The sequence below is a fragment of the Balaenoptera acutorostrata genome, chromosome 16, assembly GCF_949987535.1.
Source record: "Balaenoptera acutorostrata chromosome 16, mBalAcu1.1, whole genome shotgun sequence".
Taxonomy (NCBI): Eukaryota; Metazoa; Chordata; class Mammalia; order Artiodactyla; family Balaenopteridae; genus Balaenoptera; species Balaenoptera acutorostrata.
This window is the reverse complement of record NC_080079.1, coordinates 18,091,505-18,115,221: the sequence shown is the minus strand read 5'-3', so window position 1 is coordinate 18,115,221 and position 23,717 is coordinate 18,091,505. Positions and strand designations below refer to the sequence as shown.

At 42.3% G+C, this 23,717-nt stretch overlaps 1 protein-coding gene across 3 annotated transcripts in view; it reads left to right on the top strand.

The window, feature by feature from the left end:
- The window catches only part of ACSL5 (acyl-CoA synthetase long chain family member 5), a 44,273-nt gene that overhangs the window by 18,711 nt on the left and 1,845 nt on the right, over positions 1-23,717 (top strand). For all 3 annotated transcript variants that reach the window (XM_007173091.3, XM_007173092.2, XM_007173093.2), the window contains exons 3-19: positions 3,289-3,394; positions 8,689-8,753; positions 8,873-8,974; positions 10,590-10,689; positions 12,014-12,192; positions 12,970-13,002; positions 13,091-13,142; positions 13,943-14,016; positions 14,341-14,418; positions 15,516-15,650; positions 16,756-16,890; positions 17,415-17,510; positions 20,266-20,338; positions 20,600-20,688; positions 20,972-21,088; positions 22,587-22,730; positions 23,358-23,459. In XM_007173091.3, the coding sequence (XP_007173153.1) occupies positions 3,289-3,394; positions 8,689-8,753; positions 8,873-8,974; positions 10,590-10,689; positions 12,014-12,192; positions 12,970-13,002; positions 13,091-13,142; positions 13,943-14,016; positions 14,341-14,418; positions 15,516-15,650; positions 16,756-16,890; positions 17,415-17,510; positions 20,266-20,338; positions 20,600-20,688; positions 20,972-21,088; positions 22,587-22,730; positions 23,358-23,459 (1,680 nt within the window). The remainder of the gene's footprint in view (positions 1-3,288; positions 3,395-8,688; positions 8,754-8,872; positions 8,975-10,589; positions 10,690-12,013; positions 12,193-12,969; positions 13,003-13,090; positions 13,143-13,942; positions 14,017-14,340; positions 14,419-15,515; positions 15,651-16,755; positions 16,891-17,414; positions 17,511-20,265; positions 20,339-20,599; positions 20,689-20,971; positions 21,089-22,586; positions 22,731-23,357; positions 23,460-23,717) is intronic.

Sequence of the window (23,717 nt, the reverse complement as noted above, 5' to 3'; positions counted from 1 at the left end):
ACCTGAGAATCACTGGTGAAGGATACTGGGGGTGGGGGGGTAGTATGGGAAAATAAGTCTTCTTGGTTAGCAAAAAACCCCAAAATCTTTATGTCAAAATTTCTAGTCATGGCATATTTTCCTTTGTAATAAAAATGAAATCACAGCTTTTACTGGTTTTATGATGCCAGTAATCTAGATCCGGGGTTGGCAAACTACAGCCTGAAGGCAAAATCTACCTTTTTCTGTGTGAGTAGCAAGCTAAGAATGTTTTTTATACTTTTCAAGGGATATGTAAAAAAAAATTGAAAAGAGTGATAGATCATATGTGTTCCGCGAAGCCTAAAGCATTTACAAAGCCCTTTACAGAAAAAGTTTGCTGACCCACGATCTAGATGATGGAGTCCGTACTTTGGGGACAGGAGAACATGTTCATCAAGACACCCAGTGTCTGAGAATAGTAAAGAAGTTATTGAGTTAAATACCAGCTTTGAGTTAATGTTCCCTCTTCAAACGACAGACATTGAACTGGGCTTTTGCCCTCAATTCCCTGACTTTTCAGCAAATCACACCGCCTCCTATATCTCTGAGCTAAGGGAAAGCTCCAAGAATTTTCTCTCATGATTTTTCATCTTCAACCCTTTTCAGAGAAAAAAGCATTCCTGTTCCTTTGTAAAGCTAACCCCTTCTGATCTTTTTACAAACTCTGTTCTTCTGCTCGGGAATCTTACTCCAGTTGCCTCCACTCTCCGCCCCCCTCCCTTTTATTTGGAAGATTTGCAGCAGCATCTTCCTGCCCTGCTGATGGTGCTGCTTCAGGCCACCATCTCTTTTCAAGTCTCCCTTTTCCCCGGAGTCTTTCAGAGCAGTCCGTTTATTGATTCCCTCTTCTGAACTTCAACCCACTGAGATCTGACCTTTATCACTACCATCTCCCCAGACTTCTCTGCATCACTCATAATCTAACTTCTTAATTCAGTGATTCTTCAGCCTCTTCCTTTCAATTGACTTGACACTCCTTCGTTCCTAAAACTTCTACGTTTGCCTTTCATCGTATCCTTCAATGAGATTTCTTCCTAAGAAGGAAAGATTTCTTTCTTTGTCACTTAGGTTCTTTCCTCTCCTCATCCTACAGTGTCGGTCTCACCATCTCTTGATTCCTCTAAAGCAGGGGTTGGCAAACATGTTCTGTGAAGGCCAGACAGTGAAGAGTTTAGGCTTTGCAGACCACGTGGGTTGTGTTGCAACTACTCAACTCTGCCGTTATAGCGTGAAAGCACAGAAAATATGTAAATGAATGCGTATGACTGTGCTACAGTATAATTTTATTTTACCAGTGACAAGCTATGTTTGGCCCCAGATTATAGTCTGCCAATCCCTGCTTTCAATCCTCACTGCTTTTGAGAAAATCCCTCCTCTTCTATGACATGAATATGTACCTAAAAGGCTACGACACCCAAATCTGACTTTCTACTTCTGACCTCTCTGGTGAGTTCCAATCTATCTCAGTGACACTCAGGTACCTCAGGCTCCACACATCTTTGTACTGCATGTCTTCTCCCTTACACACACACACACACACACACACACACACACATGCACGCATGCGCCCTTTCCCGCTTCCCCTCCTGCTCCATCTCAGTTAAATGCATCTCTTCTTACCCAATTGCCTAAAGTTGAGTTGAGTCATCTTTCGTTCTTCCTTCTTCCTCAGTGCATCTATGTAAGTAGACAGCAAGACCCCATCTTTCTTTTCTAGAAAAAGAACTTCATTTCTTTTTTTTTTTTAATTTATTTTTTTTAATGTTTTTTTTTGGCTGCGTTGGGTCTTCGTTGCTGTGCACAGGCTTTCTCTAGTTGCAGCGAGCAGGGGCTGCTCTTCGTTGTGGTGCGCGGGCTTCTCTTGTTGCAGAGCACGGGCTCTAGGCGCGTGGGCTTCAGTAGTTGTGGCACACAGGCTCAGTAGTTGTGGCTCATGGGCTTAGTTGCTACGTGGCATGTGGGATCTTCCCGGATCAGGGCTCGAACCCGTGGGCCCTGCATTGGCAGGCAGATTCTTAACCACTGCATCACCAGGGAAGTCCCAAAAGAACTTTATTTCTGATGTCTTGACTTAATGTGACATCTGATGGAAATCTCCTGATGCTCCAGATTAAGTCAGATCTCTTGTTATAGCCTCATGGATTACCTTGTACTTTTATAGCCCTTATCTTGGTAGTAATTTACAGTTTTGAATGCTTATTTAATTGATGTCTATGCTTCTCTAAACTGACTTTCATGAGGGTTGAACCATGCCTATAGCTCTTACTGCAGCTGCAGTATCTAGATCAGGGCCTGATCCTGTAGTTCCACTGACATTTCTAGACAAATCCCTAGCTACTCCCTCTTTCTCAAATACCCTGTTCTCGAGCTGCCCACCAGAATCTTCAGTGTGATTTCTTGCCTCTGTACCTTCTTTTTTTTAATTTTAATTGAAGTATAGTTGATTTATAATACTGTGTTAGTTTCAGGTGTACAGCATAGTGGTTTTTGTTTTTTGGGTTTTTTTGCAGATGATATTCCATTATAGGTTATTATAAGACACTGTATAACACCCTGTGCTATACAGTCAATCCTTGTTGCTTCCTCTGTGCCTTTATTCAGGCTAGTCCTTCACTTTGAATTACCCTCCTTTCCCTCTGCTCTACGAAACCACATCATTTTGGTAAATGCTTACTTATCTTCAAAGTCTCTATTGAAATATTATTTCTTCTCTGTAGCCTTTCTACTTGATACAGAATTGTTCACTTCATTCATCTCGCAAAACAATTATTACAGCATGTACATCACAGTGTTATATTTGCATGTTTTTCCCCTCTCACCCTACCCCAGCTCCAAAAACTCCCATTTATGGGGTGCTCATGGGCAGTAATTTTGTCTTAACTCACTTTGCATCTACAGTAGTTGCTCAGTGACTGGAACATAGTATGCATTTGATAGATGTTTAAACTTAACATGATTTTTCAAAAACGATATAACTATAATACTATCTCTTTTGTGTGTGTGTGTGTGTGTGTGTGCACGCACGTACGTGTATGCCTAGGGAGGTGGGGGGAGATTGCCAAAAACATAACTGTGCCAATCTCTGGATTTCTCTGATATGAAGACACCACAATTTTGAGATTTAAAAAATTGATTGATTGAGTACTAAAAGGGTCATTGCTGTGACCTTAATAGTCAGTGTTTATGTTCTTTTCAATTCAATCCATAAGGGTTTGGAAAGGGTGGGGAAAGACTCGGTCTTAACCTAAACTTGGTCTTGTGTCTTAGGGAGGAGCACGGAGAGGTCCTTGCCAGGGCAATGACCTAATACGTTACTACTTCTCAGATGCCAAGACGATGTATGAAGTTTTCCAAAGAGGAATTGCCGTGTCTGGTAAGCCTGGCCGTCTCACCTTGCCTGTAAGACCAAGGTGGGGTCCTGTTCCATACCTCTCCTTCCCAGTCTCACTTCTAAAACTCTAGCTGTTTAAATGTGGTGGTCCAAGATGAATCACAAATACAGCATGGAGGGGACATGAGCGCAGTATCAGGATGGGTGCTGTAAACTGTCTAGTAGGACAGACTTGGGTTTGAAACCCAGTTCTTCTATTTCCAGCTGTGCGACTTTACATAAACCACTTTGCCTCTCTGAATCTGTTTCTCACTTAACACAAAGAGAACTTCCTGGCCAAGTTGTTGTTAAAGAGCTAACAGGGGCTTCCCTGGTGGCACAGTGGTTGAGAGTCTGCCTGCCAATGCAGGGGACACGGGTTCGAGCCCTGGCCTGGGAGGATCCCACATGCCGCGGAGCAACTAGGCCCGTGAGCCACAATTACTGAGCCTGCGCGTCTGGAGCCTGTGCTCTGCAACAAGAGAGGCCGCGATAGTGAGAGGCCCGCGCACCGCGATGAAGAGTAGCCCCCGCTTGCCACAAGTAGAGGAAGCCCTCACACAGAAAAAAAAAAAAAAAAAAAAAGAGCTAACAGTAGGAAAGTATTTTGATTAATTCACTAGTACATTTTATTTGTTTAGGAACATGCTTTTCATAAATGCAATTCCCTGCATTATAGAACCTGAGCCAGAATTAGTATTCAGGCCTCCTGACTTCTTACCTTGCCCTTGCCCCCCAGTGCCATACTACTGGCCCATGCTGCTGCTCATAGTATCACAGAAGGTAATTATCTTGTGGACTTTCTTAGAAACATCACCACATGACCTTTGGTAGGTTCATTTGGAAAATATCAAGGCTCAGTAGTTCTATCTTGTATCATTGAACATGATGCTAGGTACACTAGTTTCCTTTCAAAATCAACTAGCTTATAACTCTCCCTATAACTTTTTTCTTTTGGGTGATATTCAGTCCAGGCGGAGGTTTACCTCTGACTTCTTCTCATCCCTTCCCTTCTACCTTTTAATTATGACTACGACAGTATTTAATAGTCGAGTGCTAACCAGCCTATAGTATTGCACGGATATCATCTACTTTATCTTCCCTACATCATAGGGATTAGTTGCTATCACCCCCATTTTTATTTATTTTTATTTTTTTAATATTTATTTATTTGTTTGTTTGTTTTGGCTGCGCCACATCTTAGTTGCGACATCGTTGTTTGTTTTTTTGGTTTCTTTTGGCTACGTTGGGTCTTTGCTGCTGCACGCGGGCTTTCTCTAGTTGCGACGAGTGACGGATACTCTATGTTGTGGTGCACGGGCTTCTCATTGTAGTGGCCTCTCTTGTTGTGGAGCACAGGCTGTAGGCATGCAGGCTTCAGTAGTTGTGGCACATGGGCTCAGTAGTTATGGCGCACAGGCGTAGTTGCTCCGCGGCATGTGGGATCTTCCCGACCAGGGATGGAATCCATGTCCCCTCCATTGGCAGGTGGATTCTTAACAACTGCGCCACCAGGGAAGTCCCTCACCCCCATTTTTAAAAGCGAGGAAACGGAGACTCCGAGATTCAGGAACATTTCGAAGGAGACAGAACTAGAAAATGTTGACACTGATACTGAAATCTAAATCTGTCTGTCTGGCTAGATTATTCTATTTTACGTCAGCTCTTAAGTGTTTTATAAAAGTTGTTGCACCTCCAGACAATGAAAGGTTTTTTTGTAAGGAAAACTTGTATCTGAAGTCTCCAAAGGGGCCTGTACTTACTATTTCTGGCTCCAAATTAGTACTGATTTAGACTTCCAGGCAAATAACAAACACAAACCAATGCAACCATTAGTTTTATTTATTTGACAACTTAAGATAGTATATAGCTAATACAATAGACTTCCCTTTGGGATTTTCCATTTTTTGAAGTTTTCTTCACTGAGCATGTGTTGTTATTGTAACTAGAAACAAGTCATTGAGCATGTAATATGTGGCACATAACACTGCTTCATTTAGAAATTTTATTTCAATACTCAATTAAAACTAAACAGATAAAGTTAAAATGGCTTCTCATGTAAGTAGGCATGAAAAATCCAGCTTGGCTATTTCCATAGAAAAATGACACGTTTGTTTACAAACCGGGATTGAATACATCAGCCCTAACCTCTATCTTTAACCCCTACGCAGTAGGTGATCCATGTTGAGAATCACCTGCAGATAATGTTTAAAATATAGATCCTCTGGCTCCACTGTGTTGTTTTTTTTTTAATTTAATTTTATTTATTTATTTTTGGCTGTGTTGGGTCTTCGTTGCTGAGCGCGGGCTTTCTCTAGTTGGGGCGAGCAGGGGCTACTGTTCGTTGCAGTGCACGGGCTTCTCATTGCGGTGGCTTCTCTCATTGTGGAGCATGGGCTCTAGGCACGCGGGCTTCAGTAGTTGTGGTGCGTGGGCTCAGTAGTTGCGGCTCATGGGCTCTAGAGCGCAGGCTCAGTAGTTGTGGCACACAGGCTTAGTTGCTCCGCGGCATGTGGGATCTTCCTGGACCAGGGATCGGACCCATGTCCCCTGCATTGGCAGGCAGATTCTCAACCACTGCACCACCAGAGAAGCCCTTCACTGTGTTTTACTGAATTAGAATTCCAGATAGTTTGACCTAAGAATATGAGTTTTTAACAAAGCTTTCCAGGTATTCTGCATGCCAGAGTTTCAACTCCACCCAGCTTTGGGACCCAGTTTTGCTGAGAAGTTGTTAATGGGTGGATTCTTTTTAGATGGCCACATCTTAGAACAGAAGAAGATCTAAGTTGCTTAAGTTAATCAAAGGCTAGGCTGTTGCCTGGTCAGGACTTTGGCTAATCAGACTGAAGCTGATTAGGGCACAGAGTTTAATGAAACCCCAGTTGGTGCCCCTTTGGGCCAATTATTTGACTTGTTCCTTGGTCATGGGCCTCTGCTAGTATTTTCATCAAGAGGGAAGTGATAAGGAGATGCAGTATAGTTTTTCCCACCTTCACCAGCTCTGCCACTTACTGAGTGAGCTTGAAGCTGTCCAGCCCTTCATGATTCTTGGTACCATGGGGATAACGCTAGTTATTGGGAAGACCCAATGAGTTAAAATGCCTAGCACAGAGTAAGCTAGGTACCATAAATGGTACTTATCACTGGTGATTAATGTCAGTACAAACAATCCCATTGGTAGAGCACCAGTGGCACACACTCTAGGCTGGAGCAGTGGCTGTGAACTCTAAAGCAGGACTTGCGTGGCTTCAGGGAAAGTCTCAGTCTGAGACTTGACTTCTTGAGCGTTCATGCAGCTGCTTCAGCAGAAAGAAAAAGAACTAACGTTTCCCGTGGACAGTCTCCACATTCATTTTTTTTAAAAAAAATATCTCTTTAATCAGAGTGGCTATCTCTTTCCTGCTTTCTTTCCTTTTTCCTCTGTCACTTAGTCTGGAAGTTCACTTATTTACCTCTGAATTCCTAGTAACCTTCTCTTTGAATGCTTCCTTTGGGCTAGACCTGAATTCCTCTCGGCAATTTGGCCAAATCCTCTATGTAAAATTTCCTTCTCTTCTGCTTTTCTATTTATAACTCAGTCTCATTCTGGCTTAGATGTGGGGTCTTCTCGGCCAGTTAGAGTTGTTCCTTAGCCTAACAAATACCATGACTTTTGTGGCTTCTGTGGCTGCAATTACTATTTACTCTAGTAAGTGGATGTTCCCAGACTTATTGTAATTTTAAATAAGGCTGAGTAGTTTCAATGTTCAGAAGTGTAATTCTTCTATTGTCAAATGTAAGACAATAAATGTAAGTTGTAAAAATATTGATGGCCAATGTAAGTGTGTGTACATGTGTGCTCCTGTATGTACTCGTATGTGTGTGTGTTCTTGCAGTTCTTTATGAGTCTCAGTATCTCAGAAGACACGCTCATACAAATGGGCAAAGTACATTACCAGATAAAACTTAACAAATGAGGGAAAAGGTCCCACTTTAATAGCTGTTGAAGAAACCTAGACTAAAGCAATAACTTTCTAAAAAATTATTTATTTATTTATTTATTTTTGGCTGCTTCGGGTCTTAGTTGTGGCCCACGGGCTCTTTTCGTTGCGGCATGTGGGTGTCGCTCTAGTTGTGCGGGTTTTCTCGTCTCTAGTTGCGGTGCACGGGCTCCAGGGCACGTGGGCTCTCTAGTTGTGGCACACGGGCTTAGTTGCCCCATGGCATGTGGGATCTTAGTTCCCTGACCAGGGATCGAACCCACGTCCCCTGCATTGCAGAACAGATTCTTTACCACTGCACCTCCAGGGAAGTCCCTAAAGCAATAACTTTTAAAACCTATTTAACCAGAAGACATATTAAAAAGAGACTATTTAGTGTCTATGACTTGATATATTGCTGGTTGGAGAAAAGCAAATTGTCACAGCTGCTTCATCAAGCATTGTGGTGCCAGGTATCAAAAACCTGAGCCATCTGACCAACCACCCTCACTCTCAGCCGCTGCCACCCTTCCCAACCCAGTTATTTCATTTAAAATACTGTATTCTAAGAAAATTTTCTAACTTTGAAATGATCAATTGGAAAATATGCATCATACCGTTACCATTACCAAGATTGAGGTGTCAATCTTGGAAACAATCTCAATGCCCATAATGAGATAAATTCAGCTATACAGTAGAACCCTTCATTACTTGGCCATAATAAGGCCATTGAAGTCTCTACAGAGAAGAAATAATAACAGGGGAATATTTATATCAAACGGGGGAAGGAAGCAGGATACCAAAATATACATGTGGAATGAATATAACCCTGTAGAACTATCAAAGGAAGTATGAAAGAAAATATCAGCCTTAATAATGGTGTTTATGTGATGAGATTATTGATGACTTGTGTTCTGATTTTTTTCTAAATTGTTATGAACATATATTTCTCTCATTGTAGGGAAGCTCAATCCAAGATTATCCGATATAGTCTATTAGTGTTTACTTGTGGGCTTTTGTTTGTTCACGTCATGTGGGCTAGTCCATACTCATGGCTTTCCCCAAATGCCTGTTACCATGGAGGTCACACAGTCCAACATGGAACCACCCTTGTTTTGTAGCATTTCCCAAGTGTTTCAAATGTAGTTTGCAAGGCTCCCTCTGCCTTTGAGAACTGAGTACTTACTGCGTTTGAATTTCCTTGGCACATAAGAGAAGCTCGCGTCTTTACTGGATTTATCCTTTGTGTCTTGTCTCTTCCTAACCTCCCTTAACCTTCTCTGGTCCAAAGAATTTGCAACTGGAGCTGATTTTCATTTAATGTTATGTTTTTAGACAATGGGCCTTGCTTGGGATATAGAAAACCAAACCAGCCCTACAGATGGCTGTCCTACAAACAGGTAAGTCAGGCCCATGATTTTGGATAAATTCTTTTGCTTGTGTGGTATCTTGAGCTAATATGATCTCTTTTGGGTCTTGACTGCTTTTTTTTCTCTCTCTTTACCTCTCTCACTTGTAGGTGTCTGATCGAGCAGAGTACCTGGGCTCCTGTCTCTTGCATAAAGGATATAAGCCATCACAAGAACACTTTGTTGGCATCTTTGCTCAGAATAGGCCAGAGGTAACCATGTTGAAATTAACTCAAGGAAATGAGTCAGGGCTAAGTCTAAAGACTTTAAACCCTACCCCAAATCCAGCACTCTGACACTTGCTGATGACTTATCAAAGCTGTTTTAAGACCTCAGATTCTTTAAGTATTGTTGCACTTAAAAGTTACAGTGCAGGACCTCTTTAATCCTGGTTGAATGTCTAGTGCTATTTGCTAGGTGACTGGACTTCTCTTACATGTCTCCCATTATGTGTCATTTTAAGTCAGTCTGTTGTATGAAGAAGATAAGGGAGCTATGAAGGACTGGCAAGTAAGAGCTTGAGGATGATGTGGAAAGGGATGAATTTGTACTAGAATGGGAACTTGCACATTGTACGTGAACTAGCAACCAAGGCATCCATTGCTACTGAGACCAGCTGTAGCCATCTTTCCACAGTGGTTTGAAAACAGATTTTAGACATTAAGATGATTGGAATTAAGCTTATCTTCAAGTTCAAGTTAAGTCATTAGACCCAATATCCTCAGAGAAAGCCTTTGTATGTTTCAGAAGAGTTGGATGACATGTGCTCACCTGATCCAGTTGCTTAACTAAAAATCCAAGAGGGCCCCGGCTGCACTTTTAGGTGCATCTACATACTTCATCTTCATTACACCCAGCCTCAGTAAGAAGAGCTATCCTTGACTCTAGTTCAGGAACTTAACACCAAACCTAGTATCTTAATCTATTAGGGCTGCCATAACAAAATACCACAGACTGGTGACTTAAACAACAGAAATTAATTTTCTCACAGTCCTGGAGCTTGGAAGTTCAAGATCAAGGTGTCAGCAGGTTTGGTTTCTCCTGAGGCCTCTCTTCTTGGATTGCAGATGGCTGCCTTCTTGCTGTGTCCTCACATGACCTTTTCTCTGCCATCCCCTGTGTTTCTTTCTCTTCTTATAAGGACAACAGTTATATTGGATCAGGGCCCCATCCTTATGACCTCATTTAACCTTAGTTACCTCCTTAAAGGCGCTATCTACAAAAACAATTGCAGTGGGGTTAGGGCTTCAACATGAATTTTAGGGGAAACACAATTCAGTTCATAATGCCTAGACTGACATTCAAGGCCCACCATTAGCAGATTCTGGCCCACCTTTCCAATTCATTTCCTGTCACTTTTTATGCTTTCTGATGTGTACTTAGTGATGTCATGAGGTCCTATATTTGTTCATTCACTTCCTTCTTCCTTGAATACCTTCTCTGCCTCCATCTCCATAACCAAATCCTACCTGTCTTTCAAAGCCCTGCCCAATTTCCATCACTTTTCCCAAAGCAGTCCCAGATAGCCTACCCAACCCCTGAGTGTGACTCTTCCTCCTTAAGACTCCCTAATGCTTTCCATAACACTTATGGATAGAACTTATTACACTCTCCCTTTGTTTTATAGTTGTCTCTGCACCTATCTTATCTTCTTTATTTAATTATATTTTATAGCATCAGCAGTGGCAGTCCCTAGGGCATCACAAAAATGGTGATTTTTTTTTATCACAGAGCCACCAAATAAGCATTTGTTGACTAAATGACTGAATTAGTACATCTCCTTTTCAAAGCATAAGCTATTCCTTATTTGAACTTCTCTCCATACAGTGGGTCATCTCTGAGTTTGCTTGTTACACGTACTCCATGGTAGCTGTCCCCCTGTATGACACCTTGGGAGAAGATGCCATCATATACATTGTCAACAAGGGTAAAACTTTGCTATTACATTTTTTTTAACATCTTTATTGGAGTATAATTGCTTTACAATGGTGTTATTTTCTGCTCTATAACAAAGTGAATCAGCTATATGTATACATATATCCCCATATCTCCTCCCTCTTGTGTCTCCCTCTCACCCTCCCTATCCCACCCCTCTAGGTGGTCACACAGCACCGAGCTGATCTCCCTGTGCTATGCGGCTGCTTCCCACTAGCTATCTATTTTACATTTGGTAGTGTATATATGTCAATGCTACTCTCTCACTACGTCCCAGCTTATCCTTCCCCCTCCCCATGTCCTCAAGTCCATTCTCTACGTCTGCATCTTTATTCCTGTTGCTATTACATTTTAACTTGATTCTTTCTTGATGCTGAGTAATTCCTCATTATCTGCTTTTGTTAGCAGACTTAGAATGCTGTGACCAGAAAAATGCTCAAGTCTCTCTTGTCCTGTAGTACCTATGATATAATTTAGAGGGAAGTTACAAAAAGCCCATGAGGCAGGGATATAATCAGATAGAAGGTTCAATGAAATGCTTCAAGGTAGTGTAGTATGACAATATAGTTTAGCAATAAGACTATTTTTGCTGGCCACCCTGGATGAAAGGCCACAGAGTTAGTGAATAACTTATTTAATTGATTGTATCACTATGAAACTACTAGTTTAATTTCCTATTCTTATAAGTCGAAGTCAGTATAGCTCACCAGCATGTACCAATGTCCATGCTGAGTCTGTGGACCAAATTACCACTGTTAGAGAAACCAGTTCAAGTTCAATGGGCAAATAAGACATATACTAGATGTTACTTTCTGTCCCAGAACTAGTAGATTAAGTGAGTAGATCCATTTGAACTATAGACATAATCAGAAGGTTTCTATTTGTGTAAACAAGTATCAAAGCAAATGCTAACATTACAAATCATAAAATGCTTGTCTGCTAAAATCCCACTTGCCTCCTCCTTTCCCTTCTAATCCCTCCTTGCCTCTCCCCTAGGTAAAATACATTGGCAGGACCACATCTACGTGATTCATACACGTTGTCTGTATTCTTAAGCAGAAGGAATTTTGTGGCTCCTCTAGAAACTATAAACTGTTGAGCACATGCAAGGAAATTAAGTGCTTCTGTTTCAATTAAGCTTATTTATTATCAAGTGGAATGTTTCAGATTTTATACATTATAAATCTGATTGACAGACATAATCTCCTTTGGGGACCCAGTAGCTTTGAAATTTTCAAGAATCTCTTCCTCTTTGCAAGACAATCGGGTACACAGCAAAGCAGGAGGGTAACCCCCGGCCCTATTTCTGCTTTCAGCTGATATCACCACGGTGATCTGTGATACGCCCCAAAAGGCATTGGTCCTGATTGGGAATGTGGAAAAAGGCCTCACCCCGGGCCTGAAATTGATCATCCTCATGGATCCCTTTGAGGACGACCTGAAGAAGAGAGGGGAGAAATGTGGAGTTGAGATCTTATCCCTGTCTGATGCTGAGGTATGGCTCTGAAAGTCAGCTCACAGCTGGAAGGCGTGTCTGATGCTGTGGGCAACTTGCAGGACTTCTACACAAGGGAGCAAGCTGTTGTTCTCCGGGGTGAAAGGAGAAGAGTAAATTACACTCATGCTGTGAAGCTTTGGGAATCATTTCCCCAAGACAACTCAGAAACCATGCCAGTGGGTGAGGAAGGTCTGTGGCCAGTGTGCACAGACTTCCAAGTAGAGGATTTATAAATGCAGAGGTTAGGTGGCAGTTAAAGATATGGTCCTGGAGCCAGGCTTCCTAGGTTCACGTTCCAGCTCCACATCCATTAGTTAGGTGACCTTGGGCCAGTTGCTCCACATCTTCCTTTCCCCCTCTGTAAAATGAGGATGAAATAGCTCTTACCTCACAGAGGAGTTGTAAAGAGTTATATGAGAGAATATAAAGTGCTCAGGACAGTAATATAAAGTGTAGGAAGCCTTGAAATGTTAACTGTTCATTTTATTCAAAACGATTTAGCAATGGTCCTAGAAGACTGAACCATAGGAGTCTGATGGGAAGTTTGGACATTTGGGATCTGCCCTCTTGAGTTGATATTCTAGAGAAAACTTATACTCTACCCCAAGGCTTCCATTGTACCTGAATGTTGCCTTCTGGGCCTGATCCAGGTTGGAATTTTGGTTGTATTCACACAGAGGTGTTCTCAAGCAAAAGGGAAAGGGAGCGCTGTATTTGTCCTAAGTCTTCCCAACTCAACTAATGTCTTTCTTTCTTGGTTTCCTGCTCATGCAGAATTTAGGCAAAGAGAACTTCAAAAAACCTGTGGTAAGTTTTCTTCTGCCCAAATTTGAGTGTTTCCATATTCAACTTTCAAAGCTCACGGTAGACTAAGCCCTTGTGCTTTCCCCTCCAGCCTCCTGCACCAGAAGATCTGAGCATCATTTGCTTCACCAGTGGGACCACAGGTCAGTGCCCAGGAAGTTGCCCCAGAAGCCCCTGGTCAGCCAAAAACATGGCTTGAGCCACTGACCACTAGTGGGCTGGTAAAAATACCCTACAATGAGCCCTATCCATAGGGGCTTATAATCTAAGACTTCTGAGTACAGATGCCTGCATAGAAAAACCTATGCATAAGCAAATAAATTTCACTGAACACAGTGGGAGGTGTTTACATGCTATGGAATTCAGGGCTCTTAAAGGTGGCATCAGAAAGTCAACTTTCTCCCCCAGCCCAGACTCTCTCAAGTTGACATCACTGGAGTGGTTTCACTCAATCAAGATAGCCCAGTGGTAGTTCTACACAGATCACTCCGTGTCCTCTTTCTCCCCTGTATGTAGTTACCTAGCTATTAGAACTCAATAAATTTTAACGTGATCCACAATGATCTAGAAGTTATATCCATTCCACTGTGCCCCGTTTATAAAGTGATGGCTAGGTAATGTTGTTAGATCTGAAGTCTTCAACATGAAAACAGCACGGGGAGGGGGGCGGGTTACTTGGGATTTTCTTTTTGACTGCGTTGCTGTCTGTGACTGTGGCTATGCCCTGTGTGGTAGCACAAGGCTAACGCTGCTGTCAGAAGTAGAATCTGTGGAGGCATCAATCATTCATAAGCAGAGTCATACACCGTTCATAAAAAAACACAGTGACAGGAGAAGCTCTCGGCTCCCTGGAACAGAACCAATCTAATGTAGCTTCTCATTTCAATGCCAAAGGCTACCTATTAGCCATTTAACAGATCTTTCCACCTCTTGTTTCCTACAGGTGACCCCAAAGGAGCCATGTTAACCCATGAAAATATCGTTTCAAATGCTGCTGCTTTTCTCAAATGTGTGGAGGTCAGTGGTCAATTGAAAAGGAGGCCCTCGTTAAAATGGGAATCTGTCATAAGATTTTAAAATTAGAGGAGGCAGAGGGGGAAGAAACAGGTTGAAGGCCTGAGTGTGGACAAATACTGGTGCATCTTTGTCTAGAGTTTTGCTCTTCTAGGGTCACTGCAGATCTCTGCACTCAGTGCAGTTAGGGCACCCCTTAGAGTTGCACAGTGCACACCTGTACAACTGTATACAGCGGTCCTAGAAAGAAGAAGTGTTTAAATCTTCTTTGGAAGAGGAAGTTGGCATTAATCCAATGTTGTCTCCTTTCCATTTCCTGATCTATAGTATACTTTTGAGCCCAGTTCTGAGGACGTGACCATATCCTACCTCCCCTTGGCTCATATGTTTGAGAGGGTTGTACAGGTAAGGATCCTATATTCCTAGCAGGTATGTGAAAAGAGGGTCCTGACTTGCTAGTCCCACGTTTATTCCAAAGGCAGCTCTGCAACATTTACAATCCTTTCTCTAATGTGAAGGACATGGGCAGGGAGTTGGCATGGCTGAGTCCTAATCTTGGCATCGCCCCTAACCTGCCGCAGAGCCTTCCTCTGTTGAGTGTTGTGTGTGTCCCACGGAGCAAATGCTTCCTCCTGCCTTCACACAGGGTGCCTGCAAGTCCAGGGAGCTCATAGCCTGGAGCTTACTATCTACCCTCAATTCTGAGCAGGGATACGAGGGATTGTTTTTTTTCTTTTATTTGGGTTAGAATTTTTTAAAAGACTTAGGGTTAGAGAAAAGGAGTTCCCCACAGAGGGGTGGAGAAGGAGCCTTTGATCCAGGTAAGGTGTCCAGAGCGTTTAAGGTGGAGCTGTTGAGGATTGCCCAGCAATTGGGGGAGAGCTGGCCTTCTGTGAGTGGACGCCAAGCTTTTAGGCTACTCTGAGGCTGATTTGAGAACCGAAAGCAAAAACACAGGTGTCATTAGGGTTGGAAAATCCTCTCTCTGATCCCTGCTTAAATACCTCTTCAACCAGCTTATCTGTTGATGCATGAAATGCCAAAATGGAAGATTCAGTTCCCTGGGCTAAAATGTTGATATCTGATTAATAAAATATCAATTCTAATAAGCATATTTTTTCACATTTTACCATTTCTGAAACTGAGATGGTCTTACAATTGTAGGCGTGTTCTAGTTTGAGTGGCAGTGTTTTTTCTTAGTGCTACATAACGAATGGTCTCTTACAAAGGATGATGCCTTAGACCCTCACCCAGAGCTGTGGGCAGAGTAGGGCTGGGCCTTCAGTCTCACAGTCTGTCTTACCTGTCCCACCACCTCAGCAGAAGTGGGTTTCCATCTTGCCTAGGGGGTAGGGTCTCAGAGTTCTGGGTACATGAAATTTCAGGGGTCGGGCATCCTGTCCAGAGAAAAGTGCCCATGGACATCCTCAATTCTGTTCCATACAGACCCCACCCAAAGTGGTCCTTTGGCTCTGAGCTCTGCTCTTTGGTTTTGTTTTTAGGCTGTTGTGTACTCTTGTGGAGCCAGAGTTGGATTCTTCCAAGGAGATATTCGGCTGCTGCCTGATGACATGAAGACCCTGAAGCCCACAGTCTTTCCCGCAGTTCCCCGACTCCTTAACAGGGTCTATGATAAGGTACTAACCTTGCTTCTGTTGGGCTGGCCCTGAGCTGCAGGAGCTGTCTGGGGCTTAGGCCTGACTAAAGCTCTTAGGAACTCTATGTTACTAAGAAATGTGCTCCACTTCTACACGCAACCCCTACCAGCATCCACTTATAGCCACACTTACAAGTGCAGCCATGAAAAACCATAACAGATGAAACTCCCTTTCCTCTGGATGAGATTACTTGGATGTGACCTGGAGAAAGAGATTAATTCAGAGAGTTGGGGAGCCCCTCAAAATTCAGCTGACTTACTGGGAAATTGTTACTCTGATTTCATAACACCTACTGGTTTAGTGTGCTTCTTGCTGAGGTGCCAGGCCCCATGGTAAATATTTCATATGCGTTCCATCATTTAATTTCTACAAAAGCCCAGGAAATCATGCCAACACTTATAATCCCTAACTTACAGATGAGGAGGCTGAACCTTGGAGGTTAAATAACTTGTCCAGGGTCAGATCTAATAAGGAGTCGGGCCAGAATCCCACTGCCACATAACAGTTTTAGCTGTCATTGTTCACTGCTCTATTTTTCATTAAGGTTGGCAAAATGGTGATTTTTCTAATCCAAGCATTTCTCTTGCCTTCATTAGCTGAGATTCTTCCATAAAGGCATGAAGATTATTTGATTTTTTCCTTTATCAGTCTTTAAAATAATGAACTGGTACCCCAGCGATCTTCAAAAATGGCCAATGGGATGTTTTCTTTGTAATGTTATGATACTACATAAATACATATGACACTGAATCAAAAGTCCTAACAGTGGTACCCAATCAGCTGTTTAATCAGTACTCCCAGGTAACTTTACTGTAGATAGATGCTGACTACCTTTTGAGGACATGCTATCTGAGTTGTCAAGGTTGTTTGCTAAGGACAAGGAACTTGGAGGAGCTGGAGCTCTGTGTGTATGTACTAAGTTCACTTCTTTCTTAGTGTGGGCTCATCATTATTCAGCACACCAGTGCATGAATAAGAGCCTCTTTCTTATGAAGCTAGGAGGCACTATCTCTTGCTCACTGATGAATGGCCTTGGTGAGTATCTCCAGTAGGTTTCCAACTAAGAGGCACTGTCACTCTGCAGGTACAAAATGAAGCCAAGACACCCTTGAAGAAGTTCTTGTTGAACTTGGCTGTTGCCAGTAAATTCAGTGAAGTGAAAAAGGGTATCATCAGACGCAACAGTTTCTGGGACAAGCTCATCTTTGGAAAGATCCAGGTACGTTGGGTAGATTCTGGATGGAGCTAGGTAAGTATCTGGGCTGCCCACTGACTCAGCACACTTTGCTTTTCCTTTGATGGTCAAGCATCTCTTTAACTGGAGAGCCTTTTGCACTTTCTGTGTTCACTCACCTTTTGAGATCTCTCTTGGACAACTTTGCCACTAAAGGGATTTGGTCAAAAAGCAGAAAGTGGATTTTTCTTAGGCTCTAGCACTCTCATTCTCTTAGGTGGTCTGTTGAGGTTGTAGGTAATTTGAAGGGCCCAAGAATACAAATTATCTAAGGAAATAAAAAAAAAAAAATTGCAGGTCTGGTCCCAGCTATGGATGGTGGTGACAGTAATAGCTAACATTTTAAGTTCTTTTCTACAATGTTGGACCCTATTCTAAGTGCTTTGTAAATTAACGAGTTTAATTCTCATGACAACACCGGGTAGGTAGGCTGTTCTACCCATTTTGCAACACAGGAAACTGAAGCAAAGGGAATAGTCTTCAGCACGTCTTTTGTGTCTATTAAACAGGAAAGCCTGGGCGGGAAGGTTCGTCTCATGGTCACCGGAGCTGCCCCCATCTCCTCTCCCGTCTTGACGTTCCTCCGGGCAGCAATGGGATGTCCGGTAAGCCAAGCACCTTTTTTTTGATGATAGCTTATTTCACTTTTGCACAAATAAAGCTTACTATTTAAATAAAAATGAAAACACAAACGAAAAGTACCAAAGAGAAAGTCAGCCAAAATCTCAAAATCAAGAGAAAGTGTCCTTCCAGTCACCTCTTAATGCACCTGTGTACAGAGACGTTTACACAAAATGGCATCAGTATTAACAAAATTTTACCATATGCAGCAACATGAATGGACTTGGAGGGCATTATGCTAAGTGAAATAAATCAGACAGAGAAACACAAATACTGTGTGATATCACTTACATGTGGAATCTGAAAAAATACAACAAACTAGTCAATATAACAAAAAAAGAAGCAGATTCACAGATATAGAGAACAAACTAGTGGTTACCAGTGGGGAGAGGGGGAGGGGCAATATAGGAGTAGGGGAATAAGAGGTACAAACTATTAGGTATAAAGTAAGCTACAAGGATATATTGTACAACACGGGGAATATATCCAATATTTTATAATAACTATAAATGGAGTATAACCTTTAAAAAACAGCATCAGTGTTCTAAAATACTTATTAAACAGTGCCCCATTAACATTGCTTCTTGTCAAAGAAACATCATTTTAATGGTTTTGTAATAGTTTATTGAACGTACCCAAATAAGTAGTCTCCTATTGATGGACACTAGAGTTGTTTACCACTTTTTTTTTGTTATTATAATCAAGTGACAAGGATACTTGTGTATATTTATGCAATTATCAATTTAGGATAAATCCTTACAAGTGGGGATTATTGGGTCAAAGTATATGGGTTTTTTACATGTTAATGTAGATTATCACACTTCCCTCCAGAAAGGTCTTATCTTTTTTATGCATTACTACAAATAATGCACAAGTCCTGATATCCCCATATTCTTGCTAGTGCTTTTTCAGTCATTTAAATCTTAGCCAACCAGATACATGAAAAATCTTATTGCAACTTTGTTTCTTTTATTAACACTAAACATCTTTTCTACTGCTTACGGGCACTTGTATTTCTTTCATGAATTACTCACTTACTTCCTTATAGAAAAATGGGCAAAGGATAATTTGGTTCTCTTTCACCTTGCTTCCTAGGAGTTCTTCGTATGGTCATAAAATCAATCTTTGTTGTGTTAGAAATATTTTTCCTAGTCTCACCTTTTTGCACTGTGTATTACTATATAAAAGTTTCAAATGTGTATGTAGTCAGTCACCTTTTCTATGTGGCTTTATAATTGTTTAGACAGGCCTCCTAACCCTCAATATTGCATAAAACTGTTTTCGTCCAGATTTTCTGGTAGCCTTATGGTTTTACTTTTTTCCAATTAAGTCTCTGCTCCACCTGGAATTTAGTAAGTGGGCTTGAGTACAGATATAGTCTCATATTTTTTTCCCCCCAAATGGCTAAGTAGTTCATTCATTTGGCCAACATGCACAACATGAATGAAACAACGGCCTAAAAGAGAAAAGCAAATGCTGTATGCTAACACATGTATATGGAATCTAAAAAAAAAAAAAAGGGGGGGGTTCTGATGAACCTAGGGGAAGGACAGGAATAAAGATGCAGACGTAGAGAAAGGACTTGAGGACACGGGGAGGGGGAAGGGTAAGCAGGGACGAAGTGAGAGAGTGGCATGGACATATATACACTACCAAATGTAAAATAGATAGCTAGTGGGGAGCAGCTGCATTGCACAGGGAGATCAGCTCGGTGCTGTGTGACCACCTAGAGGGGTGGGATAGGGAGGGTGGGAGGGAGATGCAAGAGGGAGGGGATATGGGGATATATGTATACGTATAGCCGATTCACTTTGTTATACAGCAGAAACTAACACAACATTGTAAAGCAATTATACTTCAATAAAGATGTTAAAAAAAAAAAAGGTTCTGAATTGATGCCTAGGTCAGAGTTCCTCTGGTCTTTCAAACTAGCATCCTCTTGGCCAACCTTAATACTTTCCTTTCCCTCAGCTCCTAAAACCAATAGGTCAGAAGGTCCTATTGCCACACCCCTCCCAGAAATGCCTTCCTCTCCTTCTCCACCAGTTCTGCCTACGACAGGCCATAGCCCTACTGCAGCCCACGCACTTATTTCCCCACATCCCCTCTCCAGTCAAGATTATCCTTTATACCAGGAGTGGGCAAACTGCAGCACAGGCCAAACCTGGCCCGTTGCCTGTATTTATAAGTAAAATTTCAGTGGAACACATCCATACCCACTTATTTACATATCGTCTACTGCTGCTTTGGTGCTACATTGGCAGAGTTAAGTCGTTGAAATAGAGACCAAGTGGCTCACAAAGTCAAAAATATTCACTATCTGGTTCTATATACAAAAAGTTTGCCAACCCCTGTTCCATACCATAGCTATTTCCCTTAAAAAATGCTACTCACTTCCTTCAGCTCCTTCAGTAGCACTCCATTGCCTTGGTTCAAGTCTGATTGCCATTGGGTTGCCCATCACTCAATGAATAACTCGCTTTTTCCCATCAGCTTGAAATGCCACATTTCCCAAAGTATAGTATGTTTTCATACTTTGGTCTATTTCTGGACCCTTTTGGTTTTTGAGTGAATCCACAGTTATAAAGACTTAGCAGCTCAGGCATAAATTCAAGGTATTAGGACACTAAGTGTCCTCCAACTCTCAGAGACCTTGCTTTCCTCATGTCTTGCCATAGGGCACAGCCGGCTCCTGATTTATCTTGAGTAAGTCTCAAAGCCCTTCTTTGGTTTGCGCAGGTATTTGAAGCTTATGGTCAAACAGAATGCACTGCTGGCTGTACAATTACATCACCTGGGGATTGGAAATCAGGTAGGTTCTTTGTCAACTGGGCAGGAGGTGCACTGGTTGGGAGAAGGAGTTCTAGATGAACTAGGAGGTTTAGATAACCTCAGTGCTATGGATGAATGTGGCAGATGCCAAACCTAAGCTTTGGTCCAGGCTCTCCAGCACTGGTGCCAGATGACTTTTCAGTTTTATTCTTTTAGAATCAATCCATAAATCTCTCTGAAATATGGCTGGAATTATCACCATTTCACGGTATCCTGGCTGATTCAGTGTGGTGTGTTCTAGGCCACGTTGGAGTCCCCATCGCTTGCAATCATGTGAAGCTGGAAGATGTGGCTGATATGAACTACTTTGCAGTGAACAATGAAGGACAGGTGGGTAGGCTGTGCCGGGCAGTCATTTTCAGACAATCATAGTGGGGATGTTTGCATCAGAAAAAGCACACAATTGTGAGCAGGTTTGTGTTTGATTCTATTGAGAATTTTAGCAAGGAATTCAGTGTCTCTAAGCCTAACTTTCCCGTCCCCACAATGGGGATTAAAATCTGGTGCTCTTCATACATCAGTGGAAAGCATCAAATGATTCAAGGTGGTAGGAGAGTAGGCGTTTTGTAGCAGCCTTTGCTACTGTCACCACCATGTACCATCTTATGTGCAGATCTGTATCAAGGGCACCAATGTATTCAAGGGATACCTGAAGGACCCTGAGAAGACAGAGGAAGCCTTGGACAAGGATGGCTGGCTTCACACAGGAGACATTGGTCGCTGGCTCCCGGTGGGTGTTGCTTCAAAAGTTCTGGGAGTCCCTACAGAGGAAAATTAGGTGACTTTTCCAAAGGAGTGTAGTAGTCTATTTTGTTTTTGTTGTTGTTGTGATTTTTACTTTTATTGAGGAAGAAATTGTGTTAACTCCATGGGCCTATAGTGTTTGCCTTTAATGAGTTTCAAAGGGATAAGTTTCTTTCCACTTATATATGGAGACATATCAAAACAAGGATGCAGGATTTCTAAACAAGGTGTATGCAGAGGCTAGTTTTTGCCCCTCGGTGACCTTCACAGCCTCTCTTGGTGGAAGACACTGAGACTTTTTAAAAGCATAGCTTGCTGACAAACAATCGGCAGTAAGTAGTCTCTGTCAACCCCCTCTGTTTTCCTAAGAGAGGAAATTAAGGCATGGTAATGATGGAGCCTTAAACCCCTGTGGAGGATATTCCAAGAGCTTTCCTCTCTGGAAGGTTTTGTCTACCATGTGCTGGGGGAGCAGGAATGTAACCAGATTTAAAACTCCCTTCTTGCTCAATGTTCTCAAGATTTAAGTGATATTCAAGGAATGTTCGACAACAGATCTCTAAGAACACTGGCCCTAATGATGTATTTCATAGATTTGGGTCTAGCGGTATTTTGCTAACAGATCTGTTTCTGTATAACGAGAGTTCTCAGTTCTAATAAGCCTACAATGTAGGCAACAGATGTGTCCTCCCACTGGAGTTGTAAAGGGCTGAGCCTTATTAATCGCTTTCAGATAATGTCTGTTAGGCTGAATTGATGGCTAATTTCTTGAGTCGGCCTTGTTAATAGTTCCAAGGTCGGTTCAGTCTGCTGCGCTGTTCAGGGTGTGATCACGTGGACTGTATTTGCCACTTGTCCCAATTCTATAATTCAAATCCCTAAAAACCTAAGCGCCTCAGACCAATTAGCCCAGAGAAATGAAGCTGCAAATGACCTCTGGTGGCTGCTCAGAGAGCCCTCCCCAGCCCCACTTCTGTCCTAACAAGCGCAATTACTGACTTGCATGATTAGCAGTGGCACAGTAGAGCTGTATAGCCTGCTCCTGGATCTAACAGGAGGGATACAGAAAAGGGAGTCAAGGAGGGGGAGAGCTAATTCAAAAGTCTTAATAAAAGATAACACCTTCCCTATTCCTGAGAGTTCTGGAAAAGGAGTAATTGGAAATTAAGTTGTTGGAAATTCAGAGCTGCAAAATTTCTTCATTGGACGAGGCAAGCATTTACACAATGCTAGTGGGTCCAGGGGACTTTTTCCAAGACTGCCCACTGACTCTTCAAAGACACACGCAGTATAGACAGGTTTTGAAGAAAGCTGCCTTCCTCCCCTTTCCCCAAAGCCAAGAAAGAGAAATGAAAGATTGCCCAAAGGTCAATGGAGAGGTCAAGTTTAAAGAAGGAAGATGACCTCTGACTTCACCTCTCTCTTCACTGACATCACTCAATAGGGCTCAGAAACACTGATGCTGTTATCTCTGTCTCCTGTAGAATGGAACTCTGAAGGTCATCGACCGAAAAAAGAACATTTTCAAGCTGGCCCAAGGAGAATACATTGCTCCAGAGAAGATAGAAGATATCTACATCAGGAGTAGCCTGGTGTCGCAAATTTTTGTACATGGGGAAAGCTTATGGGTAATATATATTGTCTTAACAACAGCCAGTTTCAGGCACAGACCATGCCAACTTCCATAGCTAAAGGAAATCTGTATAGGTAGATTTAGGATGAGAAGATCTGAGCTCATAAAACTAAAGAAATGAAGCCACACTCCAAACCTCAAATAAGGCACTATAAATGAAAAAAAAAAAAATTCTTTGAAACTATGATAGACTCTGTAACCAGTCAGTAGAACTGTTAAAACAGTTATACTAAAGGGTAGCCATTCAGTAGAAGAGCCCCATGGTGCACTTCGTTTCCACTACAATAGGAGTTCTTCTGGCACAAACTGTCTTATATATACTGCACTTAAACTTAGCTTCTCGGGAGTGGGGGAGGGTTGATATGGACAGGCCAGAGATGCTTTAAGCTTAATGTTGAGCACCACTTCTATTCATGTTTGAATAGAACATTTTTGTAGAGATGTTGAGTGGGAAAATGGGATCAGAGTTCCATGAGGGTTTGAAATATATGGTGAGAAAACTGTAGGACGCCAGCACTGAATTTCAGGGCTTGGGAACAATCATGCATTCTGAGGTAACGCTGCTTTCTTTCCCCACTGGGGGGCAGTGCTGCGCTAGTTCACATGCCTGTTTCCTTTCCAGTCATTCCTAGTGGGAGTGGTGGTTCCTGACCCAGATGTGCTTCCCTCATTTGCAGCCAAACTTGGGGTGAAGGGCTCTTTTGAAGAACTGTGCCGAAACCAAGTAAGTTTCACTCAGAAAAGCCTATGCCCACCCATGGGCCCGTCGTGGGAGGGGGAGGCCTCCCCAGCTTGGGCACCCACAGCTTCCTAGAGCCTCCTCTCTGGAAGAACGGACCCTTGCTGGGTGTGGATTGACTGGTTTTATTAGACTGGAAGAGAGGATGAGGAGTTTAAAAACAACCACCAAAATCCCTATTCTTTTTATAGTAGCATGTGCATTGTGGAAAAAAATAACTGGAAAATGGGGTATTAAATAATG